We start from the raw sequence: 23,253 nt of genomic DNA, 5'->3' as shown, positions 1-23,253 counted from the left end.
GCTTCCCTACTGTCTGTGAGATTTTCTGGCCACAATAAACATGCCCCTCATAGCATTTTCTAGTTCCCCCAAAAGATGGGCTTCCCAGTGGAATATGAATCTCATTGAATCTAGACAGTTGGGAGCTATTATGCCCATCTTCTAGATGGGGGAACTGAGGCCAATAGACGGGAGGGGTGGTGCCCCAAGTCCCATAGGCCCAGGACTTCTCCTCAGTCTAACTTACCCCAGCCCCAAAGTGTGACATCACCTCAAGGAGGATGAAGGAGTCAGCAGCAGCATCTCCCTCTGCCTCAGTCCCACTTCACTTTGTCAAGGGAATGCCCTCATGTACTGACGCTTACCGTGGCATCTTCAGAACAGGAGGCAATCTCAAAATCATTGAAAGGGTTCCACTTGATGTCTAGGACGTTCCCTCTGTGCCCACAGACCTTCGGGTAGTGGGGGTCCAACTTTCCCGTCTGCAAAACAGTGCCCAGGGGTGTTGGGGACGGGAGGGGGCTAATTCCTCTTTAGCATCTGGATGGCCATTCTGTTAGCAATCACCGAGTAGACAGGAAAATGTAAGGGGCATGAATCTAGGACTTACCACTGTTCCCTGTGTACTCTTGGGGAAGTCACATCACTTCTCTGAGCCTCAGTGTCTTCCTCAGTAAAATGGAGGCAGTGATAGATGTTTCACAGGGTTGGAAGGGTCACAGAAGATGAATGTGGAAAGGGTCTAGCCCAGTGCCTAGCACATAGTAGGTGTTCAATAAAAGGTAATTTCTCTTCATACACTGCTGGTGGGAATGCAAAAATAGTGCAGCCACTTTGGAAAACAGTCTGGCAGCTCCTCAAAAGGTTATAAACACAGAGTTACCATATGACTCAGTCATTCCACTTCTAGGTATATCCCCAAGAGAAATGAAACCATAGGTCTACAAAAAATGGTACACCAGTGTTCACAGCAGCACTGTTCACAATGGCCAAAAGATGGAAACCACCTAAATGTCCATCAACAGATGAATAGATATACTATACAAAATATAGTATATTCATACAAAGGAACATTATGCAGCCAAAAAAAAAAAAAACCGAACTACTGATCTGCACTACAACATGGATGAACCTTGAAGACGTTACGCTGAGTAAAATTAGTGAGACATAAAAAGTCACAAAATATTCTATGATTCCACTTACATGATGTATCGGATGTGGTTGAATTGCTTGAGCACATCTCCTTGTACCTGGTATTCAAAACCCTGACTAATGCATATGAAAAATTCAAAACAGGTAAAGCCATAGAGACTGAAAGCAGATTAACGGCTTGGGGAAGGGGGTAATGGGTAGTGACTGCTAGTGGGTATGGAGTTTCTTTGGGGGGTGATGAAATTATTTTGAAATTAGATAGCGGTGATGGTTGCACAACCATGGAATCTCCTAAAACCTACTGAATCGTACACTTTAAAATAGTGAATTTTATGGTGTGTGACTTATATTGCAATGAAAAAGAAAGGGCATTTCCTTCCCTTCCCCCCTTTCCTGCTGAGATTTCCTATATAGGTGCTGGGAGGATACACAGGTCCCACAGCCCACGCCACGCAGCCTCGAGCTTTCCAACTGCACTGACAGGCTGAGATTTCCTGGATCATGGGGCAGTCACACTGGTTCAGTCACAGAAACTTGGAGCTGGCAGGGACCGACATACTCATTTTACACATCACACTGCATGGTCCCGGCAGAACAGGGAGCAGGGCCCAGGAGCTCCGCCTGCCCACGCAGTCATGGCACGCATCCACCATCCAGCCTCAGGCTCTGGAGCCCACCCACCAGAATGCTCCCCTGACCGCTGTATATCTAAGTGAAAGTGACAACTGAGAAGAAAACTGGCCAACATCCTTTCATTCAGCAAATCTTTATGAGAAACCTAGCAGACAGGTACTATCCGAGGTGCTAGGTGAACATAAGATGCAGTACTTGACTTTGAAGAATCAACAGTCTTGGGATCTTTAAAAAGGAACTTTCAAGAACAGAGTGAACTCAGGGAACACCCAGCGTCCCCTTCCCTCCTCTCCCCAACTCTGTAGAGACCCCTGCACTTTTGTGGGATGTCTTGAGACCATGCCCACTGAGATTGCGCAAAGATGCTGCAGGTGATCTCCAACCTTGTTCAGCAAGGCTGTGAAGTGGGCAGCTGCTATGAGAATAGACACAGGGCTTCCCTGTCACCTTGGGCAAACTAGGGACAGACAACCAAGCCCCCGGCTTTTGGGGGGCTGTATGTCCGCATCTTAGTAGCTCTGCAAATACAGGCGGCGGCCCTGGGCTCCTCTTCAGAAATACTCAACTCAGCTCTCACCCCTCAAGAAGCGGTATTATACACCTCACCCTAGACTGGATCCCTTACTGGACGGGGAACTCTATAAAGGACATTATTTGACAAATTAGAAAGTGAATGGTAAAGTACTGTTTCAATGTTAAAATTAGTGAAGTTCATAAGTATTTAGGATAAAGGGCAAAGGTGTATGTAAGTTACCCTCAAAGAGTTCAGAAAAAAAAATTATACCCTCACTATATATTCAAAGAGAGAGTAAAAGAGTATTTGGACTAGTGTCATTTGATAGTGATGTGTGAGGAGGTGGGCGAAAAGTTCCATTTCTTTTCAGACTTCTTGATGGCTGAAAAAAATGGGTCCCTGGACAGGGAAAAACGGTGCATGCTCCCTGCCCCCTGCAACAGGGGCAGCACCTACAGCCAGGGCCCTGGAAAGAGAACACTGCACCCACAGGCCCCGGCTCAGGTCTGCATGGGACCGCGGTCCAGCCATGGACCCCTCATCCAGCCTCCAGGTTTCTCTCCATGCTGTCATCAGGCAAGTTTACAAGAACTAATATCTGATTGCATCTGCTCAAATTTTGCAAGCCTCTTTATCCTCATCTATAAAATGTGAATAATAATCTCTTCCTTGCAGGTTTGTTATGTGGGTAAAATGAGATATTGTGCACAAAAATCCGAATGGTGATGGCCTATTGTAAGTGCTCAAATAAGAGCAGCCATTATATGTATGCGTGTATGTGCACGTGTGTGCGTGCACATGTACATGTGTATATCAAAACTGAGAAAGGAAGGGAATGCATCAAAATGTTATTCATGATTATCTCTAGAGGGTAGGATAAATGGGTGGTTTTTATTATCTGTTTCTTTTTTAAAAAATTTCCAAACTTTCTATTAAAACTGTGCAAATTTTACAATAAAAAAAGTATTTAAGACAAAACCACAGATTTTCTGAAAAGAGGGGTCCTTCCAGCATTTGCCAAAAATTTATTATAAAACTGTAGAACTTGAAGGGCTCTCAAACCAGGATGGTAAAAACACAGCAAAGCTCTCTTATCCTGCAACAGTGGCAGGCATCACTAGTAGATCACGGCATTCTCTCACTGACCCCAGACTTGCCCAGCATCACAGGGAATGTAAGGGGCAGAGCTGGGCTGGGGTCCAGGGCTCTGGCTGCCAAGTGTGGCTCTGTGGTGTCCTGACTGTGCTCTGAGGGAGCACCAGGCTTCTCTGAGTCAGTCTCCTACCGCCTGCCAAGAACTCTTCCCTTTTCTTGGATCATTTCCTGGGTCAAAGGGCATGAGCAGTGCTGGTCATTTGCTATGGCACGCCCAAATGCTCTCAGGGCCTTTATCTCTACACTCTGGCCCAGGGCCATGCCCCAATTTCTGCCCTGAGGGTTCCTCAGAGGAGCTGATTGTCAGGCTGGCCTTGGCTGACAGGAGGCAAATTGCTCAGGAGCCCCATTCAGACCCACACCTCCCAAGTCAGCCCAGCTACAGACTCAGGAGGTGCTTCGGGACCACACAGGGCTCAGATGGGCAACTCCTGACAGATCTGACCTTGGGCCAGCGCTCCTCCCAGGCCTCTACGAGCAGAGGCCCCAGCCCCAGACAGCTTCTCTTCCTACTCAGAGAACAAGGGATAGCTGGTCCTCCCCACAGAGCACCAGCAGGCTGCTCTGTGGCTAAAAGGGTTTTGTGCTGAGGATCCCATTAACAGACATTAGCCAGTCTGATGGGCTATTGACTGAGCTGCTAAAAGCCCTGTCAGGGCAGGGACATTTATAATCAGGAGGCCACTTCCGCCATTCTGTCCATTAGGCCAGGAACAGGCCTCTCTGATTTATGGGAGACACAAGCTCTACATCAGGGGAGATACATCTGCTCGCCGCACAGACCTCAGAGGACCCTGGCTTGGGTACAGGAGCCGACTGCTCAGCTCGGAGACACACCACCTCCAAGTCCCCACTGGGCTGCTCTGGGGCAAGACGGAGTGGACAGGGCTGTAGGACCCTGGAGGACAGAGCCAGGCGGGTGGGGTCGCTCCAGGGGCAGACCTCAGGGGCCTGGATGGCAGAGCTGTGAGGCCATTGTCATGACCCCCTGGGCTCACAGGGACAGTCATTCCTACAATAGTGCCATAGTCATAGTCTCAAGTGACCCTCCCAACAGGCGAGGGCGAACATGAGAGGCAGGGGTGGTAGGGGCAGGCAGACGTAGTTTGCATGGTGTAAAGGGTTTGGAGGGCAGCCTGACTCTGGTTTCCTGAGTTTCCTGCTTATAGCACTCACTACTGTGCAACCTTGGGCAAGTGACCTCAGATCTCAATGCCTCTGTTTTCTCATCTACAAAATGGCAACAGTACTGGGACCTTGCGGGGTATGAGTATTAAATGAGTTAATACACATAAAGTGCTTAAGACAGTGGCTGGTACATGGTAAGCTCTCAGTAAATTCGCCAGTGTTAAGTTCATCAGAGCTAATCACAATTATCCAGTCTTATTCTTGCTCAGAATGTTTCAGGGGCCCAGAGATGACCTTAGTGTGATTCCAAACTATTTTACAGGGGGACTCCGTCACTTCTACCCAACTGATGGGCAGTTGCTCTAGGGCTGCCCTCACTGAATAAATTGATGCCTTAATCATCTTCCAACTGATGAACTCAAGCACATTCTCGCTCTACAAGCAACAGGTTTGTAAATGTTAGGAACCATAACTTAGGGAGTCATTTATGTGCCAGGCCCTGTGCCAGGAGCTCTGCTCATATTATTTATTCCCCAACCACCCCAGGAAGTCGTATAAGAATCCCTTTATAATGCAGAATCTGGGGGTCAGAGGGGTTAACAATCATGTCCTGAGGGCCACGGGACATGATAAAGAACACTCAGGGCTTGGAGAGAGAAGCAGAGGAAAGGCCCAGGGAAGGCTTCTTGGAGGAAGAGGAGGCCTTTGAATTGGGCCTTAAAGAGAGAGAGAGAGAGGCTTTGATGAGGCTAGGGTGGAGGACAGGCATTCCACGTCAGAATGGCAGGGCCGTAGGTAGGTTTTAAGCGGGAAGTATCCTTAAGCAGACCTCAGGGAAGGCAGGCTGAAAACTGGGATGGGAGAGGAGGCCAGACAAGAGTGGTGAGGTTGTGGGCATGAAGACAGTCACCATGCACAGGACTTATGGCTGGACCCTAAGGAGACGGACATGTGGACACATGAATTATGTCCTGATTACAGGGGGTGAGACTTGGGGCCCGAGGGCTGCCCAGAGGAGAGAGTTAAACAGAAGGAAAGATGATAGGCATGTTCCCTAATCCTGGGACCATACCTGCTGTTAAAATGCAAATCATGTTCCCGTAAGGATTTAGGGCGTCATTCATCGGCCCTTTGCTTATGAGTACACAGATAAACATGATGGTTTATGGTAGAATCCCATAAGCAGGACTGGGAATAGCGAACTGCAGAGGTTATCTGGTAACCTCACTTGGTTGTCTCCAGAGATGGGGAGCTCACGTCTTTCCCAAGTGGTTTATTCCACTGTTGGACCGTATTTACTGTGAGAAAACGTTTCTTGCTTCAAGCCCAGTGTGGCCTCCCTGTGGTCCCTCCCATTCCCCCCACTTTCCGATTCTAGTTCTAGCTCTATCCTTTGGGACCCCATAGACACCGTTCCCCCTGTCCCAGACCAGCTCCTGGGAAATTTGAAGGCAGGGGACCCATTCCTTGAGTAAGTCCTTTTCCAGGCTGAACAGACCCCTAAAGCTGAAAGAGACTTAAAATGAAATAAAACAAAAAACAGAAAACCAAACTAGCCCACACCCTGCATTTCTGGAAGGGGAATCTGAGGGTGGAGGGAGCAGGTACGTGCCATGAAACGCTCTGAGATTCAAATGGCAGCTGGGACAGGCAATGGAGGGCTTTGATGAGGAAGGCAGGGTTTTATGTGCAGGCACTGGGGAGTCCTGGGAGGCTTCTGAGCAGGGAAGTGACATGGTCAGGACACTGGTTTGAGAAAGGTCCATCTGCTTGTGAGAGCACAACAGTGAAGTGTCCCCTTCACCCTTCTCCCACACCTGAAGGCCATGGTGTCCACTGGAGCCCTCAGGCCCCCGGCCCCGCTCTGGCCTGTTCCAGGGTCCACCCAGGGCCCTACCTAGCCTTGCCTTCATTCCTCCCGACCCTCCACACCTCACAGCAAAGTCCACCCTTCTACCTTTCAAGGGGTGGATCTGCTGCAGGCCAGGCCCTGGGGTCAGAAGCCCAACCTGGCATGTTGCCAAGCTCAGGGCAGGCCTGTCCCCAGAACTTCCTGCTGTGACTTATTCCCTGAGCACAGTCCTCCGTTGCCAAGGCTGCAGGTGCCACCCTCTGACGGGCTCACCCTGGGTTACAGCATGCCAAAGAAAGGGCCCTGACTGCGGAGTCACTCCCTTTGGGATACCTGACACCATCTGGGGCAGTCCGGCCCTTCTGAGAGTAACTTCCAGGACATTGTGGTGAGGCCAGGCACTTTCCAACCCCGATGCTTCTGTACACATTTCCATTAAATAATTAACTAGCTTGTCCCTTCGTTCTTTCGCATAGCACTCTTTACTGACACATCTCTGTATCTGGATGGGACACAATCTTCAGATAAGGGGCCAAGCCCCAGGAGCTGCAGGCCAGTTAAATGAAAGCGAGGCCCCCCAGGCCACACCTTGGCCTGGGCCATAGTCAGGCCCTCACCCTTCCTGCTCGGTCCTCTGGGAAGTCGTCTCCCTGAGCCTCAGCAACCTCACCTGTGCCATGGGGCAATGCGCCCTACAACATGGGCTACTGAAGGTATCAGGATGAGCACTGGCCCTGGTTACTACACCAAAGGGCTCCGCAGGCCTGTTTGCCCAGGGGAAGGGCTCCGTGATGGGACCAGCCTGTGCGTCCTTTCCGTCTCTCAGCCTCTCGTTCCTGCTCCATCATACTAGATGTGGTTACTTAAGAAAATGTCAACCCAGTGCAATGTGTGGCCTGTCTGGACCCTGATTCACGCAAACCAACCACAATGAGGCATTTAAGAGGCAATCAGTGATGTTTTCACACGAAGTGGGAATCAGGTGACACAGGAGCTATTGTCGACGCTGTGATCCCAGAAGTGTGATGATGTCAGAAATGTTACAATTTTTTTAGAATTGCGTATATTTTAGAATGAAGTTTGTGGGGTAAAATGACAAAATGTTCAGGATTTGCTTTAAAATAGTTTGGGGGATGCGGAGGGGATGGATGAAGCAAGAGTGGCAAAGTCTTGAAAATTCTAGAACCTGGGTATAGAAGAGTTCATTATAGTGTTTTTAATTTACTTTCGTGCTTGACATTTTTTTCATAATTATAAAAAAGAACTAGGTCACAGTCTAGTTCTTTTTTATAAAAGAACTGTAGCTTGCAAACCAGCAACATCGGCACCACCTGGGATGGGAGCAGGGATGCCAGAATCAGCAAATAAAAATACAGGATGCCCAGGAATATTTGAGTTTCAGGGAAACAACAAATTTTATTTTTAGTGTTCATATGTCCTATGCAATATTTTACTTACACTAGGAAACTCTAGGTGAAAAGAGCTTAGCAGTTTCTTATAAAACTAAGCATGTTTTACAACCCAGTGACTGCACTGCTGGGCATTTATCCCACAGAAACGGAGACTTAATTTACGTTCACACAAAAAAACCTGTATGCCAACGTTTATAGTAAGTTTATTCATAACAGCCCCACACTGGAAACAATCCAAATGGCCTTTGACAGGTGAATGGTTAAACAAACAGTGGTGCATTCATACCACAGAATACTACTCAGCAATAAAAAAAATTTAAAAAAGAAAGAAAAGCTATTGCTACACAGAGCAACTCGGATGGATCTTTTATGCTGAGTGAAAAAAATCAAGCCCAAAAGACTACATACTATATGGTTCCATTCATATGACATTCTTAAAATGGCAAAAGTATAGAAACAGAGAACAGATTAGTGGGTGTCAAGGGTTAAGATGACAGTGGGAGTGAGGGAAGTGGGTGTGGCTCTAAAAGGGCACCATGGGAGATCTCTGTGATGCTGGCAACGTTCTGTATCTTGACTGTATCAATGTCAATATCCTGATTTTGATATGGTACTTGGGTACTAGGGTACTCTGGTACTCGGATACTCTGGTCTTATAAGTTGTTACTATTGAGGGCAATTGGGTGCTCTGTATTATGTCTTACAACTGCATGTAGATCTATCATAATCTCCAAACAAAAAAATTTAATTAAAAAGAAAAATAATAAGCAAAACAAAGTTATTTGATGTTTATCTGAGATTCAAATTTACCTGGGCATCTGATATTTTACCAGGCACCTCTGGAACTTGTTGGAATGCAGACTCTCTAGCCCTACTTGAGACCCACTGAATCAGGATCTGCATTGTGACACTCAGGTATGAGCTCTGACTAGTGGCGTCTCACTCCTGTTGTGCCTGGAATCCTAGGAGTCTGTGACAGTAGCAATTAGCATGTGCCCTCAAGCTATTTATGATACTATTTCAAAAAGCCCAAAGGGACTTGTACATTTTACCTAAGATCAGGTTGCACAGGGCCACTAACTTTCAACCCTCCAGTGGCTTACCCCCTGGACTCAGAAGAGAGCAAGACTCCTGCCCTGGCCTTTGGGGCCTTGACAGTCCCAGCCCTGTTCCCCTCTCTGATCACCTCCCACTGCTTTTGCACCTATGACGATGCACCAATTTGTGTGCCAAACACACCAAACCTATTTCCACCTCAGGGCCTTTGCACTTGCTATTCATTCGGCCAGAACACTCTGCCTCTAGAGCTTCAAGTGGCTCTCTGCTCAAAAGCTGCCTGCCCTGATCCTCCTATCTACTTACTTACGCATCCCTTAAACTATAGTTTAATTTAGTCTGTTGTTAACTTTTGGTAAATAAAACGAGACAGTATGGAATGTATTTGGTTTCTTTCTCTCACTCTTGTCTTTAAGATTCACCCATGTTGTAGTATTTGTTTGTTTATACTTGGCTCCTTTTCATGAATGTGTATTTTCCACACTATGGCTATACCATAATTGATTCAATTCTCGGACATTTTGGTTTTTGCCATTTTGTGATAATACACACAATGCTCCTCTGGACGTGCTCGTATTTGTGTTCTGTGCACACAAGCACACGTTTCTGCATGGTATATACCTAGGAGTGGAATCTCTGGGTCATAGGGTATGTGTATTTTCCTCTTTAATAGAAACTGTCTGATGAAGTGTATGATGGTAATTTCAATATATTTACCATAAGAACTTTCAAAAAAAAAAAAAGAAACTGTCACACTTTGTTCCAAAACACGTGTGCCAGTTTACCCTGCTACAGGAGTTTACACTGCTCCACAGCCTCGCCATCACTTACTATTGTTAGGTTTGGCCAGTCTGGTGGTTGTAGTGGTGTCTATCTCACAGTGGCTTACTAATGAGGCTGATTAACTTTTTCAAATTTTAGTAACCATTTGGATTTTCTCTGCTATGAGATACCTGTTCAGGGTTTGTTTTGTCCTAGTCCATTTTATAAATTCAGGAAGTGAACTCTTTGCCATGTTTATTGTGCAAATATCCTTTCTCACTCTGGCTTGCCTTTGCCTTCTGCTGTTTTATTTTAAGATATTTTTATTACGCAATTTAAAAAATAGCGACAGGACATTCAGGCTTTCTATTTCTATTGGAATCAGTACCGATAAGTTATATATTTTTATAGGAAAGTGACCATATTGTTAATGTTTTCAAATATATTGTCATAAAATTGCCCATATTAGTGTCATGTTTTTTAGCTCTGCTGTCATATTGCCTTTTTTGTTCCTGGTGTTACTTGCACCTTTTCTCTTTTATTCTTGACCACCTGTCCAGAAGTTTGTCTATCATTCTTTTTTCTAGGAACAAACTTTTGGCTCCTTTGACCCTCTTTAATGTCTGTTTGTATTCTCTTTCACTGATTTCTGCTTTTTATTATCTCCTTTCTCAAACTTTCTGTGGTTTACTCTGTTGTTCTTTTTCTAACTTCTCAGGTGGAACATTTTCAGCCCTTCTTCCTTTCTAAGCATTAGTGCTACACGTTTGCCTTGAAGCACCACTTTCTCTGCATCCCGTAAGTTTGGAGATGTATTTCATTATCACTCAGTTTTAAGTAGTTTTACATTTCCATTTTGATCTCTTCTTTGACCTGCAAGTTATTTAGAAATGTGTCTTTAAATTTCCAAATAAATGGGAATTTAAAATGTATCTTTTGTTATTGATTTCTAAGTCAATTCCAATGGGATCAGAAAACGTGGTCTATGAGATTCCAATTTGTGTTTATGATTTTAACTTCTGCAGTTTTTTTTGGGGGGTGGTGTCTAAGTCTGTTGTTTCTTATTCGTGGTGGCTGACATGCTGGGTGATCTCAGATTATGAATTTTCCTGATCTTAATCTGTGGGGCTCCCGTCACCTTGGGAAAGCTTTCCTCTGGAGAGACTGTGTCTCTGCTTCCGCTGCGAAACCAGAGGCGCTACCAACCCAGGATCTCTCTAGACCCTTCGGAGGGTCTACCTTAGGGCAGAGAGTCAGGTTCCTGGAAAGATCTGCTAGTAGGTTAATCTATATGAAACTGCCATTTTGGGGGTCGAAACTGTTAAATATCAGCAAATGCATATGGTTCAACCTACACTGTCAACATCTGCCCACAGGACAAATTCTTCCTGTTAACTTGCTGCTTTCCTCTCCTCCTTTGAATTTGGCTTAAGGTTTGTTTCCTTTTTGGGGGAAGGGAGGAGGCTTTGGAAATTCCCCCAATGTCTTCTGAGCCTGCAATGCATTAAAATTATATTTCACTCAGGAGTGTATTGTTTTGCAGTAAAGTGGAGGGAAGGTCCCAGGAATAGCTAGGCAACTGCTGAAATGCCAGGAGGGGTATATTTTTCCCAATGAGAAAATCAAGGCCCACAGAGGTGAAATGACTTACTCAAGGTCACACAGATGGTAATAGGCAGGTCTAGGACTTTAACCCATGTACAGTAACAGAAACCCAGGCTCTTTCTACTTTCCGTCTATCCTGAGATTCCTCCAGAGAGCTGTTTGGGCCTGGGGCTATCAGGCATCCTTACCTGGTGCAGGGGGATGACGAGGAAGGCCCCCCCACCAGCACACTCAGTCACAACTGCAATGAAGTGGGGGTTCACAGCGCAGAAGTGATTGTCATGGACGCTGTGGGTGATGGGCACCGAGTCGTAGCAGTTCTCCTTGCTGGCTGGCTTGCCAAAGACGTGGCGGAACTTGGAGCTCCGGTACTGGGGGTGCCATGACATCTGCAGAAGACAAATGGGACAAAAGGAGTGTGAGGCTCACTTCCCTGACAGAGGTGCACACGGGGATCTCACCTTGAGAATATATAAAAGGGCGTGACCAGGACAGTGACGAACTATGAAGTGCAACCAACAGGCTATCATTGCGGCTACTTCTATGGACCTGCTGAGATGTTGTGAGATGGTACATAGTTATTGCTGACCCGCTTGCTTTTCATCCCTTCAAATGTGAACACAAAACAGCAGAAAAACCAGAGTGAGACCTCACCACATACCCAATCCACCATCTCCTGCACCGCTGCCCCCTCCCAGTCCAGCCAAGTGGGTAACACTGTGCCCTCGAGAGCCAACCTGCCTGTGCTCCAGTTCCAGCTCTGCCTCTTGCCAGCTGGGCAGGCAAGTGACTTAACTCCTGAAGCCTCCATTTTCTCATCTGTAAAATGGGGACAACGGAAGTATCCTTCTCATAGACTTGTCATGAGGATTAAATTAGATGACACATTTAGATCCCTTAACAGTAATAACTATGACCACTATTATCATCCAGGCATCCTGAGCTGCCCTAGCCTTATATTTATTCACTCAATATTTATTAAGCACCGCTGTGTGACTAGGCCTTGTGCCAGGCACTGAGGTTTTGGAGAGAGTAAGCCTGAGGCCAGCCTTACAGGAATGAAGAGTCCTGTGAGTCAGGCCACTAGGGGAGTCTGGGGCCCTAGGAGCCACGGCACTATAGGTAACAATGGAGGTTTGCACATGGCAGTCAAGGAGGGCTTCCCAGAGGTGACAAGTGAGTTGTGATTTGAAGGGTGAGTAGGAGTTGGCCATGTTGGCAGGACAAGGGAGAACTTGGGGGAAGGTGTCCCAGGTAGATGGAACACTCTCACCAAAGTCCCTGAGACAGAAAGAAAAATGGACTGATTGGGCAACTGTATGTAACTTAGTATGATTAGCAAGGAGATATTAAAAAGAAAAATATATACATATATAAACATACAAATTGGGCAATGTGAGTGAAGAGAATATAAGCTGGAGGAGGGAGCAGGACCAGATGATGAATGGCCTGCAAGAGGGTCTAGGCCTCCTCTGTGGCCAAATGCATGAGACCAAGTGGCCTCCTCTTAGCCTCCCTGCTGCTCAGGTCAAAACCCTGCCCCCAGTCTCGTTGATCCCACGGGGTCCTCCCATCCATCCTCCTCGTGTAGGCCAGACAGATCCTCTGGACACCAAGCTTGGTTGTACTCCTCACCATCCCAGGCCCCATCTTACATTACCCTTTGTTGCTCCTCATTCATGGCTGCCCTACAGGTTTAAGGCCGAATTCAAGGTCTTCTGGTTGGGTCCCACCCCATATTCCAAGATTCACTTTTTCTTGCTCTTCTTCTAAGGGTACCTTCCAGATAAAGACCACCACCCAGATTCCCTTGTGTCTGCTCTCGCACTTCCAGTCTTCTGGGGCCTTTGCCCTTGCCTTTTCCTCTGCTAGCTTTCCCGTCCCAGCTTCCATTGCCTGTACCCATCTCCACAATTCCAAGTCTCCCCTCCTCAGCTCCCAAGCCCCCTGCTCCAGAGTCTTCCTTGATGCCCTGAGTGGCAGAGCTCTTGCTGTGTCCTCTGCTCTCCACAGCTGTCTCTCCTCCCTGTCCTTAGGTCCCTGATGCTGTCTGCCCTGATTTGGAGTTTGGTGTCAGTTCTTATCTTCCCTACCAGATCGCAGGTGCCTCAGAAAAAGGCCTGGGGCTCTGCTGCAGGAGTGTCCAGCACAGTGTCCACCACAGGCCCCAGGAACTTCCCAGGGGAAGGCATGTTTGGCTGGACACCCACACCATCAGGACAAAGAAGGTGCTTGCCCAGCTTGGGTGGCCAGCCTGAGGGTCTTCTCTGTGCTCAGTTAAAATGCACAAGATTAGACTGTTGACCTCAGGAAGCCAATGGTGATCAAGGGCCTGACCCATGAGCCAAGCCCTTAGAGGTGGCCCACTGGCCTCATGGGGGCAGGTCTGTCCTGTGAGACTCAGACATTTCCACTCTCTCTTTGGGAGTTTTGCCGAAAACCCTGACTACATTTGCCAGAGCTACAGGAAGCAGCACAGAATGCCGGGACTGACTAACCAATGCCCATCTGATCCCAGAAAGGATGTAAGAAGCCTTATAGAAATAAAGAACACAAGATACAAGGAAATGGAAAAGCCACGGCAAGGAAGTGGGGAGAGAGGGAAAATAAAGGCAAACACCGTGATCACCTGAAATGCAGGGGTAGGTAAGTTAACGCATGTGTGCTGCCAGGTGCCAAACACAGAGGAGGTGGCTTCCTAGTGGCCAATTCAATAAGGGAAACAATCAGAAAAGGATTTAGTCAGTGTAAGAGAAAAGCCACAACCTGACAAGGAGCAGCACGGCTTTTCTCTGTACTGGGTCTTGCAAGAAATGGTTGCTGGGGGTCCTGTCAGAAAGGAATAGCAAGGACAAAGGCACCCCTAGGGCTTTGTCAATTAGGTGGTAGCTGAGACGCTGCCTTGGACCCAGGCTGGAAAAGTAGGGGGAAGTTCGCAGGCTCAGCTCCAGGTCCCCCACCCCTGCAGCAGCACACCCAGCAGCAGCAAGGTAGGGTTACAGGGGCACTTGTCTGTGGCAGACGGCAGTGCTCACAAGACATTCCATCGCTCCCCTCACATGCCAGCCTCCTTGCAGTTTGGCAGCCATGGATCAGTTCTAGCCAATGGATCACGGGCAGAAGTGCCGTGTGCCACTTCCAGGCTGAATAGGTAAGGCCTGCCTGTGACCCTCTAGAACTCTCGTCCTCGGTGGAAGAGATGAGAAGGCCGTATGATCTAGATGGCGCAGCTTCCATCATCCTTGGTCCCCAAGGGATTGTATGGAACAGAGCACCTCCCCCAGCCTACTCATGCAGGACACACAGTGTGACGAAGAAATAAACGTGCAGAGTGAACCACTGAGATAGTGGGGTTATTTGTCACCGAGCATAGCCTACCCGTCCTGACTAACACACTGCCCCACACAGGCCCAACCAATGGTACTTGGCAAACAGCTGCCTATGGTTGGGGTGGCCAGAGCACAGAGGCCTGCAGGGAAGAGGTGGGTGAGGGGCAGGACTCAGATCACCTCAGGAGCCATGTTAAAGAAACTGGACTCTGAGGGCAACAGAGAGCTGCTGCAGGGATTAGAGCAGGGGAGTGAGAGGACCGTTTTCATTTGTAGGTGGTGTCCTCTGACTACTGAGAGGAAGAAAGGGTGGCACAGGTGAGAAGCGATGGTCACCTGGGCTGAAGTAGGGCAGAGGGGATGGAGAAGAGGGGACATGTTGGTGAAATACCAAGGAGAGGGGACCAACCAGCCTTCATGCTCGAGTGCCCGTGGCAGGCTGTGGGGCATGGGGGCAGGTCATGGCTGCTGAAATCAACAGGACCTGACAATCATCAACAGTCCTGGCCCGTCTGGCTACTCCCGGAGCTCTCCCTTCACAGCCTGGGGCTTGGCCCCACACCTGTGGGGCAGCTCTCTGCCCAGGGTCAAGGTCAGGGTCAGGGGCTGCAAGAGGCCTGGGTAACGACTCCTTGAGCTCACAGTCACCTCCATGGCAATAACAACTCAGTTTTTGGATAGTTGCTACATGCCAGGCGCCATTCCAAGTGTTTCCCCTGTATGAACTGAACAGGTAGGTGTTGCCTTGCTCCCCATTACAGATGCAGGGGTTGAGGCAGAGAAGTGAAGTAACCCACCCAAGGTCACACAGCTGTAAGAGGTAGAATTGGAAGCCGAACCCAGTTCTATTTCCCAATCCAGCTCCAAGTTCTTGCAAATCATGACTATGATGACAAAAGCTCTTTCACCCCCACTTCACCCTGAAACCCCATCGCCATTATCACCTCCACTTTATAGAAAAGGAAAACAAGGCTCAGGAAACTAAGTGGACACGCTTTAGAGAGGGGGTTGTTGGCCTTCACGGATGCAGCCAGCTGGCCTTGAAGCAGCGTGAACATCAGTGACCATCTGCCCTACTGCCCCAGCCTCCTTTCCACACTCTCCCTCACCCCTCCCAGCACCTTATCTACATTATCTTCACTGCCAAGATTCTTCCAGACCTATTGCCATGGAGGGAAACTTACAGAAGTGGGGGGTGGGGCAGCACCAAGCCAGGCGGGCCACCTCTTCCTTTGCCCGTGGTATGGGAGTGTGTATCTATCTATCTATCTATCTATCTATCTATCTATCTATCTATATAATATATGCAGGGGAAGTTTGTATAATTGTGTATGCACTGGGTGTGCAAGTCTGTGCACGAGCACTGCATTCACCAGGATGATCACATGTACCATGTACTCACTTCTGTGGTGTGCATGCATGTGTGCATCTGTGTGGGTGTTCAATTGCATCTGTGCATATACATGCACATGCATGCATGTGTATATCAATGCATGCATAAGTTCAAGGACCCGGCAATTCAGAGAACAGGAGTTTTATTTTCCCTACAAGCAGGCACTTGCCTGGAAATGCGGACCGTAGCGGGCCCTCAGCATTGCGAGGCCTCACCCACGGGCTGGGCCAGGATGGCTGATCGGAGGCCAGGATTATCCCATGCCACCTGTCCTATCCTGCCCAGTCCCATCCAGCTGGGCCCACATCAAAGCCACAGCAGGCCTTCTCAGGCATGGCACAAAGCAGGGGTGGCATTGATTCTGCTGCCGCTGTCCTATGCATGCTTGGTGGCCCTGATGCCAAGGGATTAGGCTCTGTGGGCTGTGAATTCCACCCGCTCCCCTCCCGCCCCCCGCCACTCCCCCAAAAAAAGGATTTAGTCATCTCTGGGTTTAACATTCCATTGATTTGATTTCTTAACACCTGACAGTGGAATGGCTTGCTGCCTGTCCCATCCCATACAACTCTCCGGGGGACTGTTGAACCTATTTGGTGGAGAGGAAGCAACTTGACCAAGATCAAATGAGTAGGAACAGTGCAGACGGGAGGCAGAAGCCAAGCCCTGTGCAGGGGCTCCTTTTCCTGCCACGTGCTCCTCTTGACAGGTGAGAGAGTCAGACAGACAGACACAGGCTTTCCTGCCTACCCCCCCCCCCCCAGGCCTGTCTTCCCAGCACTTAGTCACTGCAGGACAAGGGTTAGCTGCAGGGTGTTAGAAACAGACTCCAAATATTGGGTGTGGTACAAACCAGCATAATAGATTACTCATTAATTGTGCTGTTTCTGGCCTCACAGGGAAAGAATGAAGTTACCTGATTTGGTCTTGAATTGTCCGGGATGGATAGGAGTCTGGCGCTGCCCGTTACCATTGTCCCTTTGTAAGTTTGTGGTTCCACATCTAATACTGGAGTTCTGTTTTATTTTTTTCTCTTAAAATCTGACCTTGTGGTCAAGTGAACTAGTCCCATACGTGCCCCGTGAGAGGGTCCGAACCACCACACTTAAGTCAGCCGCAGTTAACAGAGGGAGATTAGAACCACAAGTTTCCAAGTTTTAAAAATATAAAAAACTATTACTGTAAGAGTAAGGAACACTCTATTTGAAGGTGATCTACAAAGATCAATAATTAACACAATAAACTATGGGCAGGTCCCTCACCTTGACTCCAACCCTTGACTCACTATCATCCACCATAGAGTTTATACTGATCCTGGCCTTGGTCCCAAACTTGGCTGTAAAAGCTCCTTCCTAAGTCATCCTGAATGCAGGCAGCGGGTGGGATATCTGCATCAGGAAGCCAAGGCCCACTTAAGGTCCAGGCTGCCCTGCAATCAGCGCAGGTCTCTGCTTAACCAGCCATTTCCCACGAAGCTTTCCTTTCTCACCAGGCAGAGAGAAGAAACCATACATAGGTCTCAGCTGCTTCTCCCTACTGATACTTTAATCCACAGTTGTTTCTGTTCACCTGAGGTTAGGCCCTGGTTTAGCTGTCACTTCTTGGCACAAGGTGTCTCTATTTTTGCCTTCCACAGGCCAGCAACAGGGTCTGGGGTGACACGGTGGGACCAGGGGACCTGGTACCTTGGGGTCTCACCCCACAGGCTTAGTTTTCTTCCCTCTTTGAAAGTAAGTAGAGGCCTTGTTGCTCTCCATGGAAGTAGGGGGACCCACTTTCCTGGTTTGCCTGGGATTGGGGAGGGTATTCCAGGGTGCAGGACTTTCAGTGCTAAAATTGGGCAAGTCCCAAGCAAACAGGGACAAGTTGCACAGCCTACTACCTACCACAGAGGTCCTCAAAAAACCTTTATCTGATTTACGTGCAATGATTCTATTTTAAGTCACTAGTAACCCTGACTCTTGACAACTTGCTTGTGAAAGAGAAGGCTCTAGAACTGACTTCTTAAAGAGCCCAACATGCTGAACCAGAGAATAGAGAATTTCAAAGCAGAAAAATCCCAGAAGGTTTGTAAAGAGAGGTGAATGTGATTTAACTCAATCACCAACCTTCACCACCGTTAGCTGAGTGCTTATTCTGTGCCAGGCCCTGTGATGGCAGGCGCAGGGCAGCCAAAGATGAATAATTCAGCCACTGCTCTCCACTTGTTTACACTTCTCGGGGAAGAGCAGTGGCCAAGAGCAGGACAAGATGAGATGCCATGATCTTGGTGGTATGCTAAAGCATAGGGCAGTGGTTTGCAACTTTGAATGCACATTAGAATCATTTAAATCAGGTCACTGGATGTGGGACCCAGGCAGCAGCTGTGTCCACCATGGGAGCTTCTAGTCACACATGGCTTCTAAAGTAAAGTTAAAATGAAATAAAATGTAAAATTCAGCTCCTCAGTTGCACTGACAACATTTCAAGTGCTCAGTAGCCACGTGTGGCTACCAGGTATCCAACTAAACAGTATGATTATAGAAGATATCCATCATACCTGTACGGCTTGGGGCAAGTTACTTAATATGTCTATTTCATCACCAGGAAAATCAGGCATTGTAACAAACAAATAACATATACATTGATTACTATGTGTGAAGAATGTTCCATGTACTAACTCAACCCTCACATCAATCCCATAAATACTATTAACACCCCATTTTTACAGATGAGGGAACTGCGGCACAGAGTGGTTAAGTAACTTGTCCAAAATCACACAGCTAATAGGCAGGCAGCTGAGCTGGAATTTGAAGCCAAGCTGTCCAGCCCCAGGTCCACACTTTCTCACAGGGCTGCCCTGCCAATTAAATGAGATAATCCACACAGCACATGGAGCAATGCTGGGTGAATACTTAGTTTTCAACAAATGTTTGCTATTAAGACTGTGGTCCCAATATTTACAGGACACTAAGATTTGATTTAGTATATGACAGGTACGTGCTGAGGGCCCAACATTTGGGGGATCTGAGTAAAAAAATCCCAAACCAGAAAGTGGAAAGCAGCCCTCTAGGAACAAAGTCCTGAGCCCTGGTGCTCACGACGTTGATGGAGGGAACAGACAAGCAAAGTGAAAAGCTAACAATCCCTGTTGCTCAAGAAGAACCCGAAGAGCGTATATTTGTGCATCTTTCCAGCAGGGCTGTCCGGGTGGAGGCCAGCAGCCAAGCTTAGCCTTGTGCTCAGGGGACTGGGGCCCTTGGCGGGGCAAGGGGGCTTAGCACAACTCCACCTCGAATGCTCCCATCACATCAGCAGTGGAGGCAGAGGCACTCTGAAGCCACGTGGTAAAAACAGTCCTGTCTCCAGGTTCTCTCTGCCCCAGTATCCTCCCGCCCCCACCACATCTCCCCTCCTCCAGCCCTCTGGTCCTGCTGGTTCAGCACAGATGACTCTCCACAGGCCCACAGGAAATACAGATTGAGTCAGAGAGAGGGCCAAGAAAATGCCTTTCCTCCTGATGAGATTAGGCCTGAGGGAGCGCCTCCTCCTGACGTCTGACACTGTCCAGAGCCTGGTCAGTCACTGGGCCCTGGAGTGAAGAACACCTCCTGAGACGGCCCAGCCTCGCTGCCCCATGGGCCCCACCTGTTCTCTACGCTTCCCTCAAGCTGTGCAAGGCCTGGGTAGCCTTTTCTCTCAGTGACTCCATTGTTCTCCGGTCCCAGCCCAGGCTCCTATCCTGTCCCACCCTGACCTTGTCATTTTCCTTAAGATCTGCCCCAGGTCACATCTGTCCTCAGGAGCAAGTCCTCCGCTGGACTTGGGTTAAGGACCCGAGCATTCCCCGCGACTGCCTTTTCCTCATCTCCATAGATCTGCCCCTTGAGTCCAGCTGGTTTATCTGCTCTCCCCTCAAAGCAGCTTATTCTCCAGACACCCCATCTTTTCTCACGCCCCTTCTCTCTGCCTCGATCCAAGTCAGCCCAGATGAATCCATGGTTGGCACTTAGTTGGGTTCCTAGGCTCCTCCTTTCGCTCCACCTTCCTGAGCCCAGTTCAAATAGAACCACCTCCAGGGGGCTTCTCTCCCCTGTCCCTTCCCAGCCTGGACAGTCTCTCTATCCCATGAGGTAGCCCAGGGCAGGGGGAGACGAGGTATCGTGTTCAAATCCTGGGCACTCATTTGTCTCTGGGCCTCAGCATCCTCATCTGTAAGTGGTACCCTAATATCTACCTCACGGGGTCTTGCCAAGGATTAAATGAGATAACATGTAAAACACCTTGCATGTGCCTGGTATAAATAGGAGCTCAACTGATGGAGGCTACCTTCCCTTCCTCCTATCCTGCTCCCTATGTTTCTTCCTTCTTTCATCTATCCATCCATCCATCCATCCATCCATCCATCCATCCATCCATCCATCCATCATCCCATCCATCTACCCACCCATCCATCTATCCATCAAACTGTCAACACCAAATGGCCCTCCACTTCTGCTTTGCCCACCCACAGGCCAGATCCCACAGGCAGGCACCCAAGGGGAGACCGATCTGGCTCCTGATTGAGCTCTCACGAGCACCGCCAACCTTTTCTGACCCCCTCTGGACATTAGGAGCGGGGGGCCTGGGCCTGTCCTTCCACAGCAGGTGTGCTGGTCAGGTTGGAGAGTCCTAATTCTGATGCCCATTTGTTCATGACTTTGGCCAAATCTTGTCCCCTCTTGGGTTTTGATTTCCCGCCCCCATAGGAAGGTAATGCCTCTGCCCTACCCACCTGTTAGGACGATCCTCTGAGGGCTCTGCAGCCCACACACACCGGACCCCGGGAGCTGTGAGGGCGGTGAAGCTGTCTGCCTGGCAGCTGCTCCAGTCCTCGAAGGGCTGGTGCCCTTCCTGCCTTGACCTCTGGAGACACAGAACAGGGCTTCTTCCTGTTTCTTCCCCCACATCAGGCCCTGACCAAAACTCCATATAGATTTATTGCCCCACAGTCCTCTTATCTGGGAGTTTCGATAGATAAAGCTCACCTGGGACTTTCTAAAGACACCTCCAGGAGGCCGAGGAACAGGAGGCCCCACTTCCTGCTCACTGTCCACTCCCTGGCGGACATTCTGGATCTGTCTTTGAGCAGAGAGGGACACTGAGGTCCAGAGAGGGAGAGTGCCTTGCTCAGGGTCCCACAGCAAGTCGGAGGCAGGACAGAAACTCTCTAGCCCCCATCTTGGGATGGGCATCACGCCAGGTCTGCATTCTGTTGTCAGCAGGTACCTGGCTCAGACTCAAAATCAGCTATCACCCAGCCCTATAGTAAGGGACCTGGGGCCAGAGTGAGTTCAACCAGCATCATCAGGGTCCTCCCGGAGCCTGGCCTGTGCTGAATGCCATGGGGGAGAGCCAGTGATGACACTGACAGGGGCCTCTGCCTCCCAGGAGCTCAGATGGTAGGGAGAGGTGGACATGTAACCAGCAAGCACAATTCGGGGCAAATAGGCCAAACGGGCTGCAGCAGGGAGATGGAAATCCGGGGAGTCGGTGAGGGCTACAGGGGAGATTTTTTAAGCTAAACCTTAAAGGCCAAGTAGAGCAAGCCCAGAAGAATAGAGGGAAGCTACTCCAGGTAGAAGGCACCGTGCTCAGTGACACCTGGCTTGGTCACACCTGGCAGCACCTTAGCATAGGAAGGAGCGCTGAGGGGAAGAGAAGGGTGTGTAGAATGGGCCAGGGAAGCAAAAGGCACACCCAGGAAATCAAAAGGGTCTGGCTTGGCTGGAGTCTGCGCAAATGAAGGACGCAATGAGACCCGTGGCTAGAGAGGTGGCTCGGCAAGGTTCTGAGTGCCAGCTGTGGAGCTGGCACTTGAGACCACAGGAGGCACCACATGTAATAGGGAGGTGACTTGGCCAGAGCTGAAGCAGCTTTAGCCCCTGCAGTTAGGCAGTTTGAACATTTGCCTTGGGAAAGTATTTTCTTTCCTCACCTTTGGGCTTAAGGAAGAAATAAGTGGGTTTCATTTCCTGCCCAGTTCCCAAGGGCTAGAGGGGCTGCAGAGCATGGTGAGGAGGAGGGAGGGAGATTCGGAGGCCTTCCTTGTTTCCACTCAGGAGGACAAGAGTGTGGTCGGTGATGGAGGAGCATACGGACCTGGTGGGTGTGCCGACCAGAAGTCAAGGCCTGATCTGCCTCCACAGAGCTCAGCTCTTCGAAAGAGCCAGTGAAGCGAGTGGGGAGGCCAGACCTATAGGCCACATCTCAGCAGCTGGGGTTGCTACATCAGAAAATAGTTGCCTTTCCTTCTTCAACCCATTCCGTTTGGTAAGAGTCCCCGGATATGACTGAGGCCTGCCTGCTCCTGTACATGCCTGGGCAGCCCGACATCCCGCTTCCTAGCTCAGCCGCACACGCAGGAGGGTGATGGGAAATTCCTTCCTGCTTCTCCCTCACCCACTTATTAACATGAAGATAAACACCACTGCCCAGCCTTCATCAATTCCCCAGGTAGCGTCTGCAGCAGCTGCCAGGAGAGGATGGTGAGGCCACCTTCTCCCCATTTCCGGCCTCCTTGAGCTCTGCCCAAACCGTTCAGGCTGGCTGCAGGCCAGGGAGGGCAGGAGGCCCAGCTGAGGACGAAAAGTAGAGAGAAGATGTCAGGGCCCCAGGAGGCATTTCCGCCCCAAGACTGACTCTGCTAGGTCTGGTGACGGCGTCCCCTTTACATTTTGCATGAAGCTTTCCAACAGTGGGTCTCAAACTTGAGAGTGCACCAGTCAACCGGGAGGCTGATTAACACCCAGATTGCTGGGCCCATCCTAGAGTTTCTGATTCAGCAAGTCTGGGGTGGAGTCTGAGAATCTGCATTTCTAGCAAGTTCCCAGGTGATGACGATGTAGCTGGTCCAGGGAGTATGCTTTGAGAACCACCACTCTGTCATTTACAGAGTCCTTCCCATTCACTGTTCAATTTACTCCTCACATCCACCTTGGAGTGGGGAGAATTATCCCCATTTCATGGATGCAACAAGCTGCGCTCAGCTCAGAGCAGTGGAGTCACTTTTCTGAGGTTATGGAACTAGAAGGCAGCAGGAGCCTGTCCTCCAAAGGCTCCCAACCATTTCCTACCTTGGCCCACTTGGGGCTGTGATCCTTGTCTTTCTAGCTCTCAAATATTCTTAATATATAAGTGTGGGCTCATCACTCAAGAACCAGGCAGGGGCTGCCTGAGTGGCTCAGTTGGTTGAGTTGGCTTAAGAGCGCGAGCTCTGAGCAACAGGGCCGCCAGTTTGATTCCCACATGGGCCAGTGACGCTACGC

At 49.1% G+C, this 23,253-nt stretch overlaps 1 protein-coding gene across 2 annotated transcripts in view; it reads right to left on the bottom strand.

Moving 5' to 3' along the window:
* Positions 1-23,253, bottom strand: part of CORO2A (coronin 2A) — a 49,610-nt gene that overhangs the window by 11,352 nt on the left and 15,005 nt on the right. Inside the window, exons 2-3 of one of the 2 annotated variants that reach the window (XM_019649554.1) lie at positions 11,437-11,637; positions 345-461 (exon numbers count right to left, since the gene is read on the bottom strand). In XM_019649554.1, coding sequence (XP_019505099.1) covers positions 345-461; positions 11,437-11,637 — 318 coding nt within the window. Of the gene's footprint in view, positions 1-344; positions 462-11,436; positions 11,638-23,253 lie in introns of those variants that run through there. The other variant, XM_019649555.1, reaches the window with a different exon arrangement.

This window comes from Hipposideros armiger, unplaced genomic scaffold (assembly GCF_001890085.2).
Source record: "Hipposideros armiger isolate ML-2016 unplaced genomic scaffold, ASM189008v1 scaffold_133, whole genome shotgun sequence".
Lineage (NCBI taxonomy): Eukaryota > Metazoa > Chordata > Mammalia > Chiroptera > Hipposideridae > Hipposideros > Hipposideros armiger.
The sequence above is the reverse complement of the archived record's forward strand: the minus strand, read 5'-3'. Positions and strand labels throughout refer to the sequence as shown.